Below are 14,759 nucleotides of genomic sequence, written 5' to 3'. Positions count from 1 at the left end.
TTGAAAGTCGCAAGTCATCGTCTAGACAATCTCATGTGCACTCCCAATGCGTGATGAGGACATCAATATGCGTTTTTGTCCTTTATCAGGGGACCCCCATACTTTGTCCACGCAAGCCAAGGCTCAAGGGGGCCTTGCGGCCCGAGGGGCCCCAGAGATTGGGTGGCCCCTGAAAATACCCGGAACGGCAAATTTCCACCCGAAGAACAGCTAGCAACCTTCCGGCTGCTTTAGGCGAGTCTGAGCGCCCCTCAGCCAGCCTTACAGGTTTTTCACTTCGTTCCTGCATCAGGATGCCAGGTTGATACGGACACCTTGTACTGCTGTCGAATAGTGTAAGTTCATATCAGCACCTCGAGTCAGCCAGTCTCATTGAGAGCTCAATCACATCACAATGCAACAACCGCTTGCAGTCTTCTGATCAGCGTGCATTTCAGTGAAATGGTCCCAATAGATCTTTCGCTTGACGTCTTCCACAGGTGTAGTTCGTCTGCGTAACTCTTGTTGGATCTTGTTGCGTACTGTTGGGAGACGTTCAATCTGCCTTTCATTGTGGAAGAAGCAGATCCGGGTATCAAGTCGGCCATTGAGATTCTCAATATACCAGAGGAGGAATTCGTTTTCTTTCTCGTTCCAGTCTTGCTTCTTGCAGAAGATGCAGCTGGTGTCGCTTGAAGGCATTTCTGTTCGATTAAGGTGGATAAAATGTGTTGGGATTGTATTGCAGAGATTTGATAATTGGTCACAAAGTATGAAGGCGCCTTTGAAAATTTATCGTGATATGAGTGATCGATCAAAAGCGAATGTATCAATTGAGTACAGGTGAGTCTCGATGATAGTTACTGGGCTGCCCTGGGCATGTCATCTATTATACGTGCCTGATTGTGAGCTGAACATTGAGAAAGGGCACTTCCTGACAGGGACACTAACTTAATCACTCTGTACTTTCAGGGAACGTGAATGGCAAACACGGATATGCACATGAGCAGGGATGTCTCAAACAGTCAACAATTATTGCTGAACTGGGCATGTTCTCAATGGCCAGCTTCACACTGGCGGTTCGTGTTCCTGATGGGGGGTGGGGAAGGTGGCGTGCCATTCTTCTTCCCCTTTGACGATTTGGAGTCTTGGGAGGTGTGCGTCCACCCAAAATAGTCAGATCGACTCTGAACACGCGGCACCCAGTCGGTCAACATGAAGATCTCTAATTAGTTAGATACGACACTATCGAACTTGCAAACGATACTGTCACGAACATGGCGGTGTCGATTACTCCCATTTCACATCTTTACCGACGCAGCCTCGCCATCGCTAGCATATCGCTATCGGCTTGATCTCGTATCGCTCGCAAAAGTGGAGATTGCGACTCGGCCGTACAATTGAGAATCTTAGTACGAGGTACCGAGTATTCATGTCAGCTTTCCGCCAACCAACGATCAACACTCTTGGTGCCTTGGCTTAGCAACCATAAATCAAGCTTCGAATCTCAGCTGGCTCTTTTGCCATCTGGAATAATGTGGTCTGACTTCGCTACACCGGCTTTCCATCGGTAGGAAGCAGCGACATGTTCTGGCAGTGGTCCATGTTGGCCTTTTCGAACATACAGATTTTCGCGATAAGTGCCACTAGGTACTGCATAGTCATCCCAGAAGAGTCCCCGGGCTCTCAACTCTGGCAGAAGTAATTCAATGATGTCCTGGAATGAGGATGGAAATAGTGCGTATGCCTGTTATTACGTCAGCCTTTGGTTCTGCATGAGAGGCAGACCGATCCCTTACTAGATTGAACCCATCAATATCTGCCTCCTCGATCCAACGTTCCATAACATCGGCGACATGCTGGGGTGTACCGACTGGTGTCGCACCCAGGCCTCCAATGGTGATCAATTCAGCAACGGTCCATTTAGTCCATTTGGAAACTCCAGGAGCTAGGTGTGCAAAACCATCAACAGCTGATCTAGGCAAAAAGTTAGCACTCGAGTTCGCATGAAGGTTACCAGATATCCCATCTTACTTGACCGCATTGCTTTCGACCTGCCGCAATTCCTCATCATCTCCGTACTTTCCAAAATCGATTCCTGTCCAGCCACACAGTAAGGCAAGTGCCCCTTCCACAGACGCATAACTTCGGTACTCTCTGAACTTTGCATCTGCTTCTTCCTGTGTCTTTCCGAGAACCGGACAGAGCAGGGACAAGAATTTGATATCCTGTGAGTTACGTCCGAACCTGGTATTGGCTAATTGTCTTGTCTCCGAGATACTCTTTGCTACAACTGAAGGGCTATGTCCTGCAACGAAGACACCCTCTGCATGTTGAGCCGCAAATTCTTTTCCTGCTTTTGATGTCCCTGCCTGCAATAGCAGTGGAGTTCGTTGGGGACTAGGTTGGCAGATGTGTGGCCCTGGCACTTGAAAATACTTTCCAATATGATTGATTTCTCGAACCCTGTCCGGGACTGTGTACGTGCCCTTCTCACGATCAAGTACTACTGCGTCATCTCTCCAAGAGGATTCGAAGAGTTTGTACATGACCTCCAGGTATTCCTCCGCAACTTCGTAACGTTTATCATGCTAACAACAGTTAGTCATGAAATGGAGAACGTCCTTCTCTGATATTTGGTCATACCTGTGGTTGTTCTGTGTATCCAAGATTCCGAGCGGCAGAATCGAGATAACCTGTCACTATCTGCACCAGAAGGATGAGCCTGAAAGGCCTGCCGATCGTTGAGAATACTTACATTCCAGCCAATTCTGAAATGATCTTGTTAAATTTTGAGTGGTTTCTATATTGATGGAATTTCATACCTTCCTTTCGACAGATGATCAATCGTTGACAATCTCCGGGCGAGGTGATATGGTTGTTCATATGTCGTTGAGACCGTCACTCCAAATCCAATACTTTGCGTTGCGGCTGCCATTGCTGGGATCACCGCAAGGGGTTCATTGACCGGCCATTGAGCTCCGGAACGGATTGCGGCATCAAGATTTCCATTGAAGACATCATAACCACCTACAGTCGATCAGAAACTTCTATCCTTGAGGATAACATAACCTACCAAGCACATCAGCTATGAATATGCCATGAAACTTTGCAGATTCCAAAAGTTTGGCCAGTCCAACCCAGTGATCAACGTCATTGAATTTCCAAGATTCATCACGTGGATGCCTCCAAAGACCCGGAGACTGGTGACCGCTACCTATCCGGTGAGTTAGTTAAACCTGCATGAACTGGATCAAGGTCTCGAAATACACATCTCAACGAATGCATTGAGGATCAATTTCTTGACCTTCCGCTCCGCAGACGCTGGAATCGCGCTACTTGATAGGTCTGACATGGTGACTGATTTCTCAAGTCAATATCTATGATAGAATCACTGTGCTCCTGTCTTTTTTTTTCTTTTCCAACAACTTCTTTCTGCAGAATGTTTTTCTTGGGTACGGGCCGAACACGTGGTAGACGAGGCTGAGTCTTGGCATATCAAATGATGCCATCTTCCATCCCGCTCACGCAATTTGGAGACTCTCTTACACCACTGCATCCCATTTGATAAGGGGAGTAATCGACATCCTTCACTCGCTTGATCCGTTCTCAAGTAGAAATTTTTCTCTGTCGGACTTTACCACTGCTTGGAGGATCAATCTCTGGTGGGGGTTGGTGCTCCGCAACGAGCCTCGCATTATCTTTCTAATGGCGCCATCTACGGACGAAGACCTCAGCAGGCTCCTATGAGGTACCTAGATAGGTACAATCAAAAGCAGAGAAAGAAGATAGCGTGCTGAGTCATGTGCTCCCATGTACTATTGGCGATGCACAGCTCTGATCTTTCGAACTTTTCCAATATTCAGCAGGGAAAAGCAATTTTCGGCAATACGCTTCTGTCATAACAGAAGCAGCCTACCATAACGACATTAATTCCTTGAGCCCCGGGTAAAGCGTTTGCATGAAAAAACAAAACATGTTCCGCGGTTGATTACAATGTCTTGTCACATCTAAAATGGTCAATTACCTACGGATCAAATGCCGAACATCCACTCGTTCTGACCAGGCTAAGCCATCACGCAATGCTGAACTATTCTTTTCATTCGGATACGCTGCCGCTATCGGCCAAGCAAGTTGGAGATAAGGTGACAAATCCGAGGTTCGCCTACGAATTATTCAACGCATTATTCGTACCTTTGACTTTTCCAGATCTACGAGAAGTACTAAGTAGGCACAGGAAAAGGCACCTGATGCGAAGAAACGTCCTTGGAAAAGTACGGTGACATTCCTCGATCTAAAACAACCCTGTCAGCCCATACATCCTTCTGGTTTTTGGAGATACGAAAGTCCAGCCATGGGTGCCTGGCCACTTTGGGAAAGACTTTCGTCGTTGATATACAAAAGACACGCCAAGCTCATTGCGGCCTCTTCGACAAAGTCTGAGTCTACTCTGGCGGAGGAGAAGGAAATCAAATCGGAACTCCCGACAAAACAGAAGCTGCTTCTGTTACATGGACCTAAACAGGACTATGTACTTACCGACGACCAAGCTGTTCCTTTAGCAGATGCTCATCATGAAGTTGTCGTTCGTGTAACTACGATAGGTTTGAATCCTATTGACTGGAAAGCACCGTAAGTATATCAGCAACCCAAGCCTGTACCATTCATTTCAAACTTGTTGGCTGTCACCGTGATAGCATACCACGTTTAGCATCTTACATCTTACATGATGCAGGGCATTCAATTTCGGCATACCTCAGTTACCCTACATCTCTGGCCGGGAGTTTTCTGGAGAGATAGTTAACGTTCGTGGAAAATCAACACGATTAAAGCAAGGCGACAGGGTAATTTGACCCTGTTCCCAATGACACAACCGGTTCTCTGTGTTGATGTCTCCCACAACTTGCTCAATGTCGCTGACCATGATCCTCTCCCATAGGTACTTGTACCATCCACCGACTATCGCGATCCACGAAAAGCAGCATTCCAACAGTATGCCATTGCATCAGATTTCAATGTCATACGGCTTCCCACGCACGTATCAGCCGAGGAAGGAGCCACTCTCGGAGTCGCCTATGTGGCTGCCTCTCTTGCTCTAGGAGTTTGTCTCGGTGTCGATTTCTCCCGCGTGTTCAAAGGCCCAGACCTCCTCCGTGTGCTCAGACGGATACCAGAGGATGCACTCCCGACTGATGTGCGAGTTGAGTGCCACAGTGGTATACCCGAGGATGAACGTGCGAAACCTGGCGACTGGATTGCTATTTGGGGTGGTAAGTACTTGCAATATCTCTCAGTCTTAAACCAGGTAAAAGTGCTAAATATAAATATGAAAAACAGGTTCATCATCCACCGCTATCATCATAACCCAACTAGCCCAGCTCGCTGGCCTTCGCGTCATCAGCATCGTCGACCAAGCCAAACACGGCCATCGACTATCCCCCGGCACATTCCCAACAAGCGTCTGTGCCCCGGATATCGTGATTGACAGTCACGACCCCGCACGTGTGCAGCACTTACTCCAGAAAGTCACACACGGCAACCTTCGCTTTGGAATCGACAGTCGAGGTAAAGATACCGCGACACTGTTATTACAGTCCTTAGTCGCACCAACGAATCCCGACCTAAACGCTCCCACCTCAACCACCACCCCTTCCCCAAAGAAACGGGCCCATCTCGTCGGACTAACAGGACTCCCAAAACTCGACTCCATTGCCGAACTATCCGACTCTGACGCAACTAATGTTTCGCTACACTCCGTGCCGATCAAAATCTTCCATGACGTGCCAGAAGTCGGGCTGGTGTTATCTGTGTGGTTGGAGCAATTACTGCAGAATGGGAAGCTAAAGGCACCACAAGCGGTGGGGACGGAGGATGGCTTCGAGGGTGTCAATCGTGGATTGAAGACGATGCGGGAGGGTGGTGGCCGGGTTGTGGTGCGGATATAGGACTTGAGACAAACCGTGGGGTCGTCTTTGGATTGGGATGAAGAGAGGGTTAACCAAGCATTGGGCCGAGTGAACACATCTGAGATGGAGATGGAGTGCGTGGCATTGGGACAGCATCAATTGTGGTGGTGGTCATGGTGAGGTCCATTTATGGTTCAATGGAGAATTGCATCACACTGCATGGCATGGTGCGGCTTTGTGGAAGAGGTATAGAATTGTTTTTGGCGTTCAAATCTACGCAATCATCGATTGTTGCGTGCGAAAGGCAAAAGGAAAGGAATTCAAAGGCTGATGCCGTTTACTCAATCTGACTTGCAAAATACTCTTATGCTCAACTCCGTCATCGGTCGAGGTTTATTATGATCTAGATCCATGCATGCCATCAAATGTGTCAGCAAATTGTAGGATATCTATTCTGTTCCAACCAAGGCTGTATGTTGAATCCCGACTGAAGGCCATACAGCTCCGCTTCGTTCCCCGTAGTTGCGCATGTGCATCAGCTGTGCTCATCTGTAGGTGGCTGCTGCTCTACCACCGAAATGCGGGAGAGCACAGCACCAAGCACAAGCAGGTGACGTACGAATGACCCTATAGGCGTTGGGTTTTGGCCTCCAAATCTACCTCCTCTTCGTATGACGCAGAACCAGGCGCAGCAGGGGGAACAGGTGCGCCAAAGACGCCGGTTGAAGCACGTCTCTCGTTGTCTTGTGCATTGGTACCGAACTTGCCAATGACTAGCCACGCCGGCACGAGCGCCAGAGCCCACAGTGAGAAGTTCAGGTACACGCCGCCGACTTCGCCGAAGACGGCGATGGAATTCAGACCGTAGCTCAATGCCTGCCATGCGGACTCGGTGCCTCTGAGTAGGGCGGCCAGACGGATGGTCTCTTGCGGTGTGGTTGTGAGTTGTCCGATCACGAAGTAGAGGTACAGGTAGTTGGACTGGAAGCCGAGCACGAGGAACAGGAAGAGCGTGAAGGGCGATGCGAAGCCGTTGGTACCGTCGGCCCAGTCATAGGTAGGTCGTGTTTTGCGGAAACGTGTGACGAGGACGGTCGACCAGATCCACAGGGCGAGTTGGAGGGTGCTGAGTGCCCAGAAGGACCAGCGTGCGCGATTCCTCAGTGCGATACGCTTCCGATCGAGGAAGTACCCGAGGAGATTGCCTGCAATGACAGCGACGATTCCCGACACGAAAGACCCTAGGGAGCGGGCACGGACTGAAAACCACAAGGCAGAGAATGTGAACATGACTGCTTCGGTGTAGACTGCTTGACCGATGAACGGGACGATCAATAGGAATCGCTTGGAGAAGAAGAGCTTCGTCGTCGCTTTGATCTCAAACCATGGGTGTTCAATGATTTGGAGTTCGACTTTGCGACCATCAGTACGTTGGACTTGTTCCGGTTTGTTGATAAGGAGTGCCACAAATGGTCCGATGGCTTGCAGGGCGATGAAAACCAGATAGACGTTGTAAGATACCTTGCCTGCTTTCGAATTATTCGCATTGATGCCGACATTGATTGCACCACCGAGGATCTGACCAGCTAGACGGAAGCTCAGCCAGAAACCCAGGAATTTCCCTTGATTGTACGGTTCAGGATATGCCAGTGCGATGGCAGCCTCAGCCATCCAGAAGATTCCAGCTGAAATACCGCAAAGCGCAGCGCCTAGTAAGACGAGCCATTCATTTCCGAAGCGATTGTTGGTATACAATCCAGCTGCGTATGGTGCGTAACCGATCGTGCCGATGATCAATGCCCATTTGATTCCGATCAGGCGCACCAAAGCACTAGAAAAATAGCAAGAGACGACCATCAGGCAGAAAGTCAACGCATTTGCCGCGTTAACCAAGTGTGGACTTGCTTGTCCTCCAGCACCCAGTGAGTTCATTGCACCCCAAATTCCCGGAGCCGAAAAATTGGCCAATCCAAGAATGAAGGCATTGTAGAATGTGGATCGATACCACTTGACAGCTAGATTGGATAGAAGTAAGTACTGTCCGGTCTATCGCTCTGGACTGAGGAACTGTCGACTTACGATATCTTTTACCATCATACTTGCTAGAAGCGCTGTCTTCAACGATTACTTCTTGCTTGTCGGCCATTGTATGTTCGATTGGCTATCAGTCTCAATAATCTCTGAGGAAGTATAGGAGGAAGGCGTTTTGCGGGTTCGAAACGTGGAAACGTAGGATGGTCAAACCCTTCTTATTGTATGATACCCTTGCTGGGTCTGATTTTGGGATTTTCCCTGTCATATTGTGTCGATCCATACCACTTTAAACTTGTTGGACCACGTGGAAGTCGAATGAGGGTATCCGACGTCGGCAGAGTACCAACCTCGAAGAAAAATTGGATGATTTTCGTCTTCGAAGGTGCAATCGAATGGTAACTGAAAGCTTTTTTCGTAGGCAAAGTGGAGTGTCATAATTTTCTGGGATCCTTCCCTGTAGGATTATGACAATCGAGTGTATACGATAGGATGATCAACATCTGACCTATAGTGACTGCGTTGCTAGCTCGAAGACCGGGCAATATCGTACATTCAACGCATCTCCACCAAGAAGGCGACCTCAAGGCCTAAGTGCCACATTCCTCAACGATACCGTATTAAGAAGGACCCGTGGTTGTATTCCGCGGTTCTGGTCAACTTCGGACCCGTGAGAAGTCACATCCCGTGAGCAAGTCCATGAGGACTATATCGTTGAAATGGCGTGCTTGGAGATCATTCTGACGCCTTCATGGGCTTGCCTTCGACATTCTGAAACATCTATGGACACACACTCATAATATCATTCGTTGGATTCAGTCGTGGCTTCTCGGGAACTCTGAAACTCAACATTCAAGCAGGGGACTATGTTTCATCTCTGTTATTCCCATTGCGACATGGCAACGTGGGACGTAGACATTGTATATCAACAAGCCTATCAGACGTTAGCTTTCAACAAGTAGGGCATGCATTTCAGCATTTCAGCATTGATTGGCTGATTGTTCCAAGGTCTCTGCATCGTTCAGTGATTTGTTTTCTTTCTAGATTGGCTCATTCAGTATGTGCTTCAATGTATGAAGGCACGAATGTAAAGGATTGATGGGAGACTGGAATGGACTAGATAGGGGATCTTTCATTGAAATGACGAGGCCCATAGATTGCTCCACAGTGCGCTTGCTACTATTGACCTAGTTGGGTAGGTGGGGAGGTCATCATCATATCAGGCTGTAACGAGATGTCACTGTATACCTAGGTACATGGTGGCCCTCACCTTGGAGACGTGGAAAAGGACAAGAGGAATACCGAATTGGCGCCCCTTGAATTGAGATGGATTCAAGGCACCACTCTTGGGGTACTCATGTAATTTTTGTCGCCTTTCATGCAACATATGAACGACACTGGTAGTCATAGATCCTCTAGCTTGTATTGCAGCCAACTTAAGAGATGATAGCGAGGTTGTGCAAGTCTTCTGCAAAGATTCCTGCGGAGGAGGCGCAATCAATAGCCTTGGGTAGGTGCAGCGCCATTGACATTTGGGTTCTTGGCGGTCATTTGAAAACTACTTAGGTATCAACTCGTGCAACACGTGGGGCATCTTTCCATCCTCCATCCTCAATACAACTGAAGACGTGATCGACTAGACACCACGTTCTCAAACGGTAACGCAAACTTCAATAAGCGGTCATGCAAAGGCTCCTACTGCGGACACGATGTCCTTCGATAGCCTTGAGGGCAGACGGACTTCCCCTACTGCTGAGCATGATTGGGGAGGCGTCGCGAGTGTTGTCAACAGGTGGGTCTAAGACGTGATCGAGGTAAGATTCGTACCAAGGACATCAAGCCCCATGCCGCGGTAAATGTATTGATTGAAGGACTGGAGAGCCCGAACGATAATTCTTGGTTCCGTTCTCGTTAATAAGTGGTATTGTTCATTTGTCGGCTTGATATCAGCACAATATGGGCGACGCATCTGAAACACTGGCACCAGCAAGCCTTGCTGGTAATGATGGTCGACCCAGCCAAATCCTGACAGCATTCTCTCTAGATGAACCCACGATTGATGATGTTCGACGGCTGCGAGTGGCAGTTATAGGATCTGGCTTGTCAGGGGTGCTAGCTGGAGTATTACTGCCAGCGAAAGTCCCCAATATTCAATTGACAATATTCGAGAAAAACAATGAAGTGGTGAGTCCTATCAGAGGCCAATATACTGAGTATTGGCTGAAGACGTACGCCAGGGAGGTACATGGTTAGAAAATATCTATCCAGGGGTCCGATGTGATATCCCAGCCAACGTCTATCAATCCACTTTCTCACCCAATACTCAATGGTCACAACAATTCGCCGAAGGGGCCGAGATTCGAGACTACTGGCAGGCTATTGCTCGTAAGTACAATGTATATCGATACATCAGATTCGGTCATCAGGTCACTGGTCTAGAATGGAACGAATCCACCGGCAAATGGCAGGTAGGTCTCAAGACGACAGAACAAGACACCACGGAGGACTTTGACTTTGTGTTACCCGCAATTGGCCACTTCAACGACTGGAGACTCCCTGACTACCCGGGACTCGAAGAGTACAAAGGGCACCTGCGACACACCTCAAATTGGGATCCGACGTACGATCCAACCGGCAAGAGAGTCGCCGTCATCGGCAACGGCGCAAGCGGCATCCAAGTCGTACCGAATCTGCAACGCATAGCCAGCCATGTCGACCACTACGCGCGGAACAAGACCTGGGTGGCCGCCAGCTGGGCAGGCGACGAACGGACGTTCGAGCCCCAATACTTCTCGGCCGAACAGCTCAAATCATTCGAAGACCCGGAAGCATACCTCGCGTTCCGCAAGGACCTGGAGCAGAAATACTGGCGCGGGTTCCGGGGCGTGTTTCGAGGCACCGAACAGAACGAAAAAGTCCGCAACACATCCATCGACCTGGTGAAGAAACGCCTGGCCTCCCGCCCGGAACTCGTTGACGACATCATCCCCTCCTTCTCACCCAGCTGCCGCCGTCTCACGCCGGGGCCAGGCTACCTGGAAGCGCTCCTCGCACCAAACGTAACCTACATCCAAACCCCGATCAGCCACTTCACCGCGACGGGCATCGTGACCACCGACGGCGTCCACCGCCCCGTCGACGCCATTTTCGCCGCCACCGGCGCCAACACGGACTTCAAGCCGCCCTTCCCCATCATCGCCGACGGCATCGACCTGCGCAGCGCGTGGAAACCCGGCGGCAAATGGGGCTATCCACACACGTACCTGGGGTTCGCGACGCCAGGCTTCCCGAACCTCCTGTGGATCCTCGGGGCGCACGCGGCGGGCGCATCGGGCACGGTCCCGCACGCGGTCGAAACCCAACTGACATACTACGCCAAGCTGCTGCGCAAAGTGTCGTCGCAGGGAATCCGCAGCGTCGCGCCGTCAGCCGCCGCCACGGACGATTTCATCGCCTATGCGAACCGGTTTTTCCCCGCGACCGTCTTCTCGGAGGATTGCTCGTCGTGGGCGAATAGTGGGGTGGCGGGCTCGTTCATTCATGGCCATTGGCCTGGCAGTGCTGCACACTTGACGCTGGTGAGGAGGGAGCCACGGTGGGAGGACTGGGTATATGGATATGGTGGCGATGGCGAAGGTGAGGGTGGGCAGGGGAAGGTTAATCGGTTCGAGTATTTCGGCGCGGGCTGGACGAAGAGGGAGTTGGACCCCAATGTTGATATTACGAGTTATCTGAAGAGGCCTGGTGAGGACGTCGATCTCAGGAATCTGCATGAGAACTGGTGGGAGTGAGACTATGAGATAGGTAGGGTCGAAGCTATATTGTTTATTCGTCTGGTTGACATAGAGCTGTCCGTATGGTCCGCAGCCCTGTGTTCATGTATAATCATTCGTTATTGTAAATCGTCCCATATGTGCATTGTCCAAACTCGTGCCTGTCCGAGTGTCGGATGAAACCATCATCCAACTAACTTTTCCCAATCCGAAATGAGCCTCCCACACATACATACCCCATATCCTCCCATCTTAAATTAACTATTATCCACGGCCTGCACAATCGCGCCCTTCTCGCCCTCATCGAGGGCATCCAACGTCCTTATATCACCCTCCTCAATCTCGAAATCAAACACCTCGGCATTTCCCTTGATGTACTCCGGATTATCGCTCTTCGGCAACGGCACCCAGTTCTTCTGCAGCGAGTAGCGGATCAATATCTGGGCAGTGGATTTCTTGTATTTCTGCGCCAGCACCACCAGTGTCGGGTCGTTGGCCTTGTAGTTCCGCACCAGCGGCGAATACGCCGAGATGATGATGTTGTGCTCCTGGCTGTAGCGAACAATATCGCGTTGTTGGCACCAAGGGTGGAGCTGTGGACTGGTCAAAGACATGAACGGAACGGAATTGATTGGTACTTGTACTCACCTCGATCTGATTGGCATGCGGTGGCCACACGGTCGCGAAGCTCTTCAGTTCCTGAATATGCCCAATGCCGAAATTACTGACGCCGATGCTCTTCGCCCGGCCCTCGGCGTACAGTCTCTCAAGCGCTTGCCACAGTTCCTTGCGCACTTTCGCACCGGCGTTCGGGCTGTGGATGAGGAATTGGTCGACGTAGCCGTCATCGCCGCGCGGATCGAGTTTCCGCACGCTGTCCAGGCATTTCTGGTAGGATTTCTCGACGGACCCGGCTGCGGAGAGGATTTTGGTCGTGATGAAGACGGAGGAGCGTGGGAGGTTGGATTGCTGGAGGGCTGTTCCGACTTCTGCCTCGTTGCCGTAGAATTGGGCGGTGTCGATGTGTCGGTACCCCGTTGAGAGGGCTGTGAGGCAGGATTGTGTGCAAGTGTTGGGTGGTGAGAGATACACGCCGAAGCCGAGGCGGGGGATGGAGATCGAAGGGGATTGGAGGGGGAGGGTCGATGTGATGCTTAGTTGGTCGGTGGTGGTGGACATGGTAGGCGTAATTTGTGTATATGTACGTGTATATGGACTGGAGGAGTGAGGAACGCTATATAGAGGGAGAGAATGAGGTGTGTGATTACACCATGATGCAGGATGACAAGGATATATTTTATTTATCTATTTTGGAGAGACAGAGTCGATGATGCAATAATTGTTGCGCAATCGATTGACCACTCCGGAAGCGGGGAGCGGGGCGGATTACCCATGAATTCATTGTCGCTTGATGGATGTAACCGAGTCTTTATGCAGGTACCAAATACAATCAAGGAGTACAGTAATGGTGACACAAGTCATGTCAACAGTCAGATGTAGATGCTTCCACTCTAGTCAGGTCGTCGCATCAAGAATGAGTTGACCGCTTGTAGAGTAGCCCTCGAAGGATTTGCGTCGGGCTTTGAACTGGTGATCCAGGCGAGCCGTTGTTTGACCAGGCTTTTGTCTATTAATCTCGAGACGCTGTCCTGTGACAATTCCCCTCGATCATTGTATTCAACGCACAGCACTGCCACGATGACACCAACGCTCAAATCCCTCCCAGTTGCACAGGTCACCAATATTCGACTGCTGCTATCTTTGCGTAGTTGAGTCGAAATTGCCGTGGCCGCTATTGGTAGATTTTCACGGAGGTCCTTGCTGCCCAGTTTTCCCGATCGGCACTTCAGGTTAAGAACGTTGGGGCCGGTTGGTTGATCTTGGTCTTGATCACTGTTCTCAGAGTTGACTACTAAGTCATATTCGTGGGCCTTGCCGATATAGCCGGCTCCAATGAAGAGCTGAGTGGTTGGTGATATCCGTACTGCAGTCACTTCACCGCGTGTTTCATCTTCGTCTTGCTGGGATAGAGTCTCGATCAATGCTTCGAGTTGCTCTTCTGGGGTATGCATCAATAGACTCTGATGATTCCAAAATGTCTGAGCAGTCAGTCCGTGTGACCAGCCTTCACTATCATCACCGGCACCTTGGATGTAGCCACCTTCTGATGCTTCAGCACCTCGAACGCGTCGGGAGGCCGAGCATAAGACAAGATTATTGACATGTCTATCCTCTGAAGATGTGGAGCAAAGTTCTGTTTCCCAGGTATCCTCGTCGTCTTCATCATTCTCGATACCAAATCCGGAGCGACCGTTGAACTCCCAGATGATGTGAATCGGGAATTTGAGTTGAGTGCGTAGCATGGAGAGGTCCAAGCCGAGTTGCGTAAATGACTGAGCAAAATCATCGAGCTTTGCTTCGATTTGAGATATTTCTGATAGACCAAGACTTTCTGGTGCTGGTGGATGTTGAAGGGCATGGTAATACTTTAATCCGGGGAATAAGACGCGGTTGATCACAGCAACCCAGATCGGCACGGTCTTACTGAAAGAATCTGGAAGACTCTTTCCCCGGCGTGTAGAATCGACCACTACTGCGCCGCCGTGACTTCCCAATATAGGGAGAAGTTGGAGGTTGAGTCTTCGAAGAGAAAAGTTCCACTGGCCATGATGGCCATCTGTACTTTTAAAGTACGCACTGCCGATCTTGTCAGATGGCTTGATGTACCAACTCCCACAACGTTCGTTGGCCACAAGTGGCAAATCGTATTCTTGGGAAATGCTTTTGGCAAAACTGGCGTCTGACAGGATTGATTGGAGGCGGTTAGGGATGGATAGCGTTGCTTTTCGAATGGATTTGAGGGTTGCATAGATGGATGGGTTGTGATCGAAATCATGGAGATTTAGGTTGGCTAGGGTGGGAGGGTAATCTGACGACATGATGCATGAATGTGGATGAACAGTCTACTATTCAAAGTGAAGCAGGAACTAGAAAAGAGAGCGAGTCGAGCCGTAGGACATTAATTGTTATTGATTCCATCTGTTATGGAGCGTATCCTATCCTTAGTAGC

The 14,759-nt window shown here is 49.9% G+C and overlaps 6 protein-coding genes across 6 annotated transcripts; 2 read left to right on the top strand and 4 right to left on the bottom strand.

Annotated features, from left to right (window-relative positions):
* Positions 1-1,486: 1,486 nt before the first annotated feature.
* LTR84_002664 (uncharacterized protein) lies at positions 1,487-3,334 on the bottom strand (the record flags this gene model as incomplete). Its single annotated transcript, XM_064846265.1, has 8 exons — positions 1,487-1,726; positions 1,779-1,956; positions 2,014-2,570; positions 2,626-2,685; positions 2,738-2,750; positions 2,805-3,009; positions 3,056-3,196; positions 3,250-3,334. 8 exons carry the CDS (start codon positions 3,332-3,334, stop codon positions 1,487-1,489), a joined length of 1,479 nt encoding a protein of 492 aa, XP_064705875.1.
* A 999-nt stretch (positions 3,335-4,333) lies between these two features.
* LTR84_002663 (uncharacterized protein) lies at positions 4,334-5,924 on the top strand (the record flags this gene model as incomplete). The annotated part of the gene is made up of 4 exons (XM_064846264.1): positions 4,334-4,611; positions 4,715-4,823; positions 4,919-5,249; positions 5,317-5,924. The coding sequence occupies 4 exons, from the start codon at positions 4,334-4,336 to the stop codon at positions 5,922-5,924; spliced, it is 1,326 nt and encodes a 441-aa protein (XP_064705874.1).
* Positions 5,925-6,512: 588 nt separating this feature from the next.
* Positions 6,513-8,031, bottom strand: LTR84_002662 (uncharacterized protein; the record flags this gene model as incomplete). The annotated part of the gene is made up of 2 exons (XM_064846263.1): positions 6,513-7,900; positions 7,965-8,031. The coding sequence occupies 2 exons, from the start codon at positions 8,029-8,031 to the stop codon at positions 6,513-6,515; spliced, it is 1,455 nt and encodes a 484-aa protein (XP_064705873.1).
* Positions 8,032-9,872: 1,841 nt separating this feature from the next.
* On the top strand, positions 9,873-11,707 carry LTR84_002661 (uncharacterized protein; the record flags this gene model as incomplete). The annotated part of the gene is made up of 2 exons (XM_064846262.1): positions 9,873-10,100; positions 10,154-11,707. The coding sequence occupies 2 exons, from the start codon at positions 9,873-9,875 to the stop codon at positions 11,705-11,707; spliced, it is 1,782 nt and encodes a 593-aa protein (XP_064705872.1).
* Positions 11,708-11,946: 239 nt separating this feature from the next.
* On the bottom strand, positions 11,947-12,868 carry LTR84_002660 (uncharacterized protein; the record flags this gene model as incomplete). Its single annotated transcript, XM_064846261.1, has 2 exons — positions 11,947-12,282; positions 12,338-12,868. The coding sequence occupies 2 exons, from the start codon at positions 12,866-12,868 to the stop codon at positions 11,947-11,949; spliced, it is 867 nt and encodes a 288-aa protein (XP_064705871.1).
* A 332-nt stretch (positions 12,869-13,200) lies between these two features.
* Positions 13,201-14,628, bottom strand: LTR84_002659 (uncharacterized protein; the record flags this gene model as incomplete). Its single annotated transcript, XM_064846260.1, has 1 exon — positions 13,201-14,628. One exon carries the CDS (start codon positions 14,626-14,628, stop codon positions 13,201-13,203), a length of 1,428 nt encoding a protein of 475 aa, XP_064705870.1.
* Positions 14,629-14,759: the final 131 nt, after the last annotated feature.

Source organism: Exophiala bonariae (genome assembly GCF_035927105.1).
Source record: "Exophiala bonariae strain CCFEE 5792 chromosome Unknown scaffold_14, whole genome shotgun sequence".
Lineage (NCBI taxonomy): Eukaryota > Fungi > Ascomycota > Eurotiomycetes > Chaetothyriales > Herpotrichiellaceae > Exophiala > Exophiala bonariae.
The sequence above is the reverse complement of the archived record's forward strand: the minus strand, read 5'-3'. Positions and strand labels throughout refer to the sequence as shown.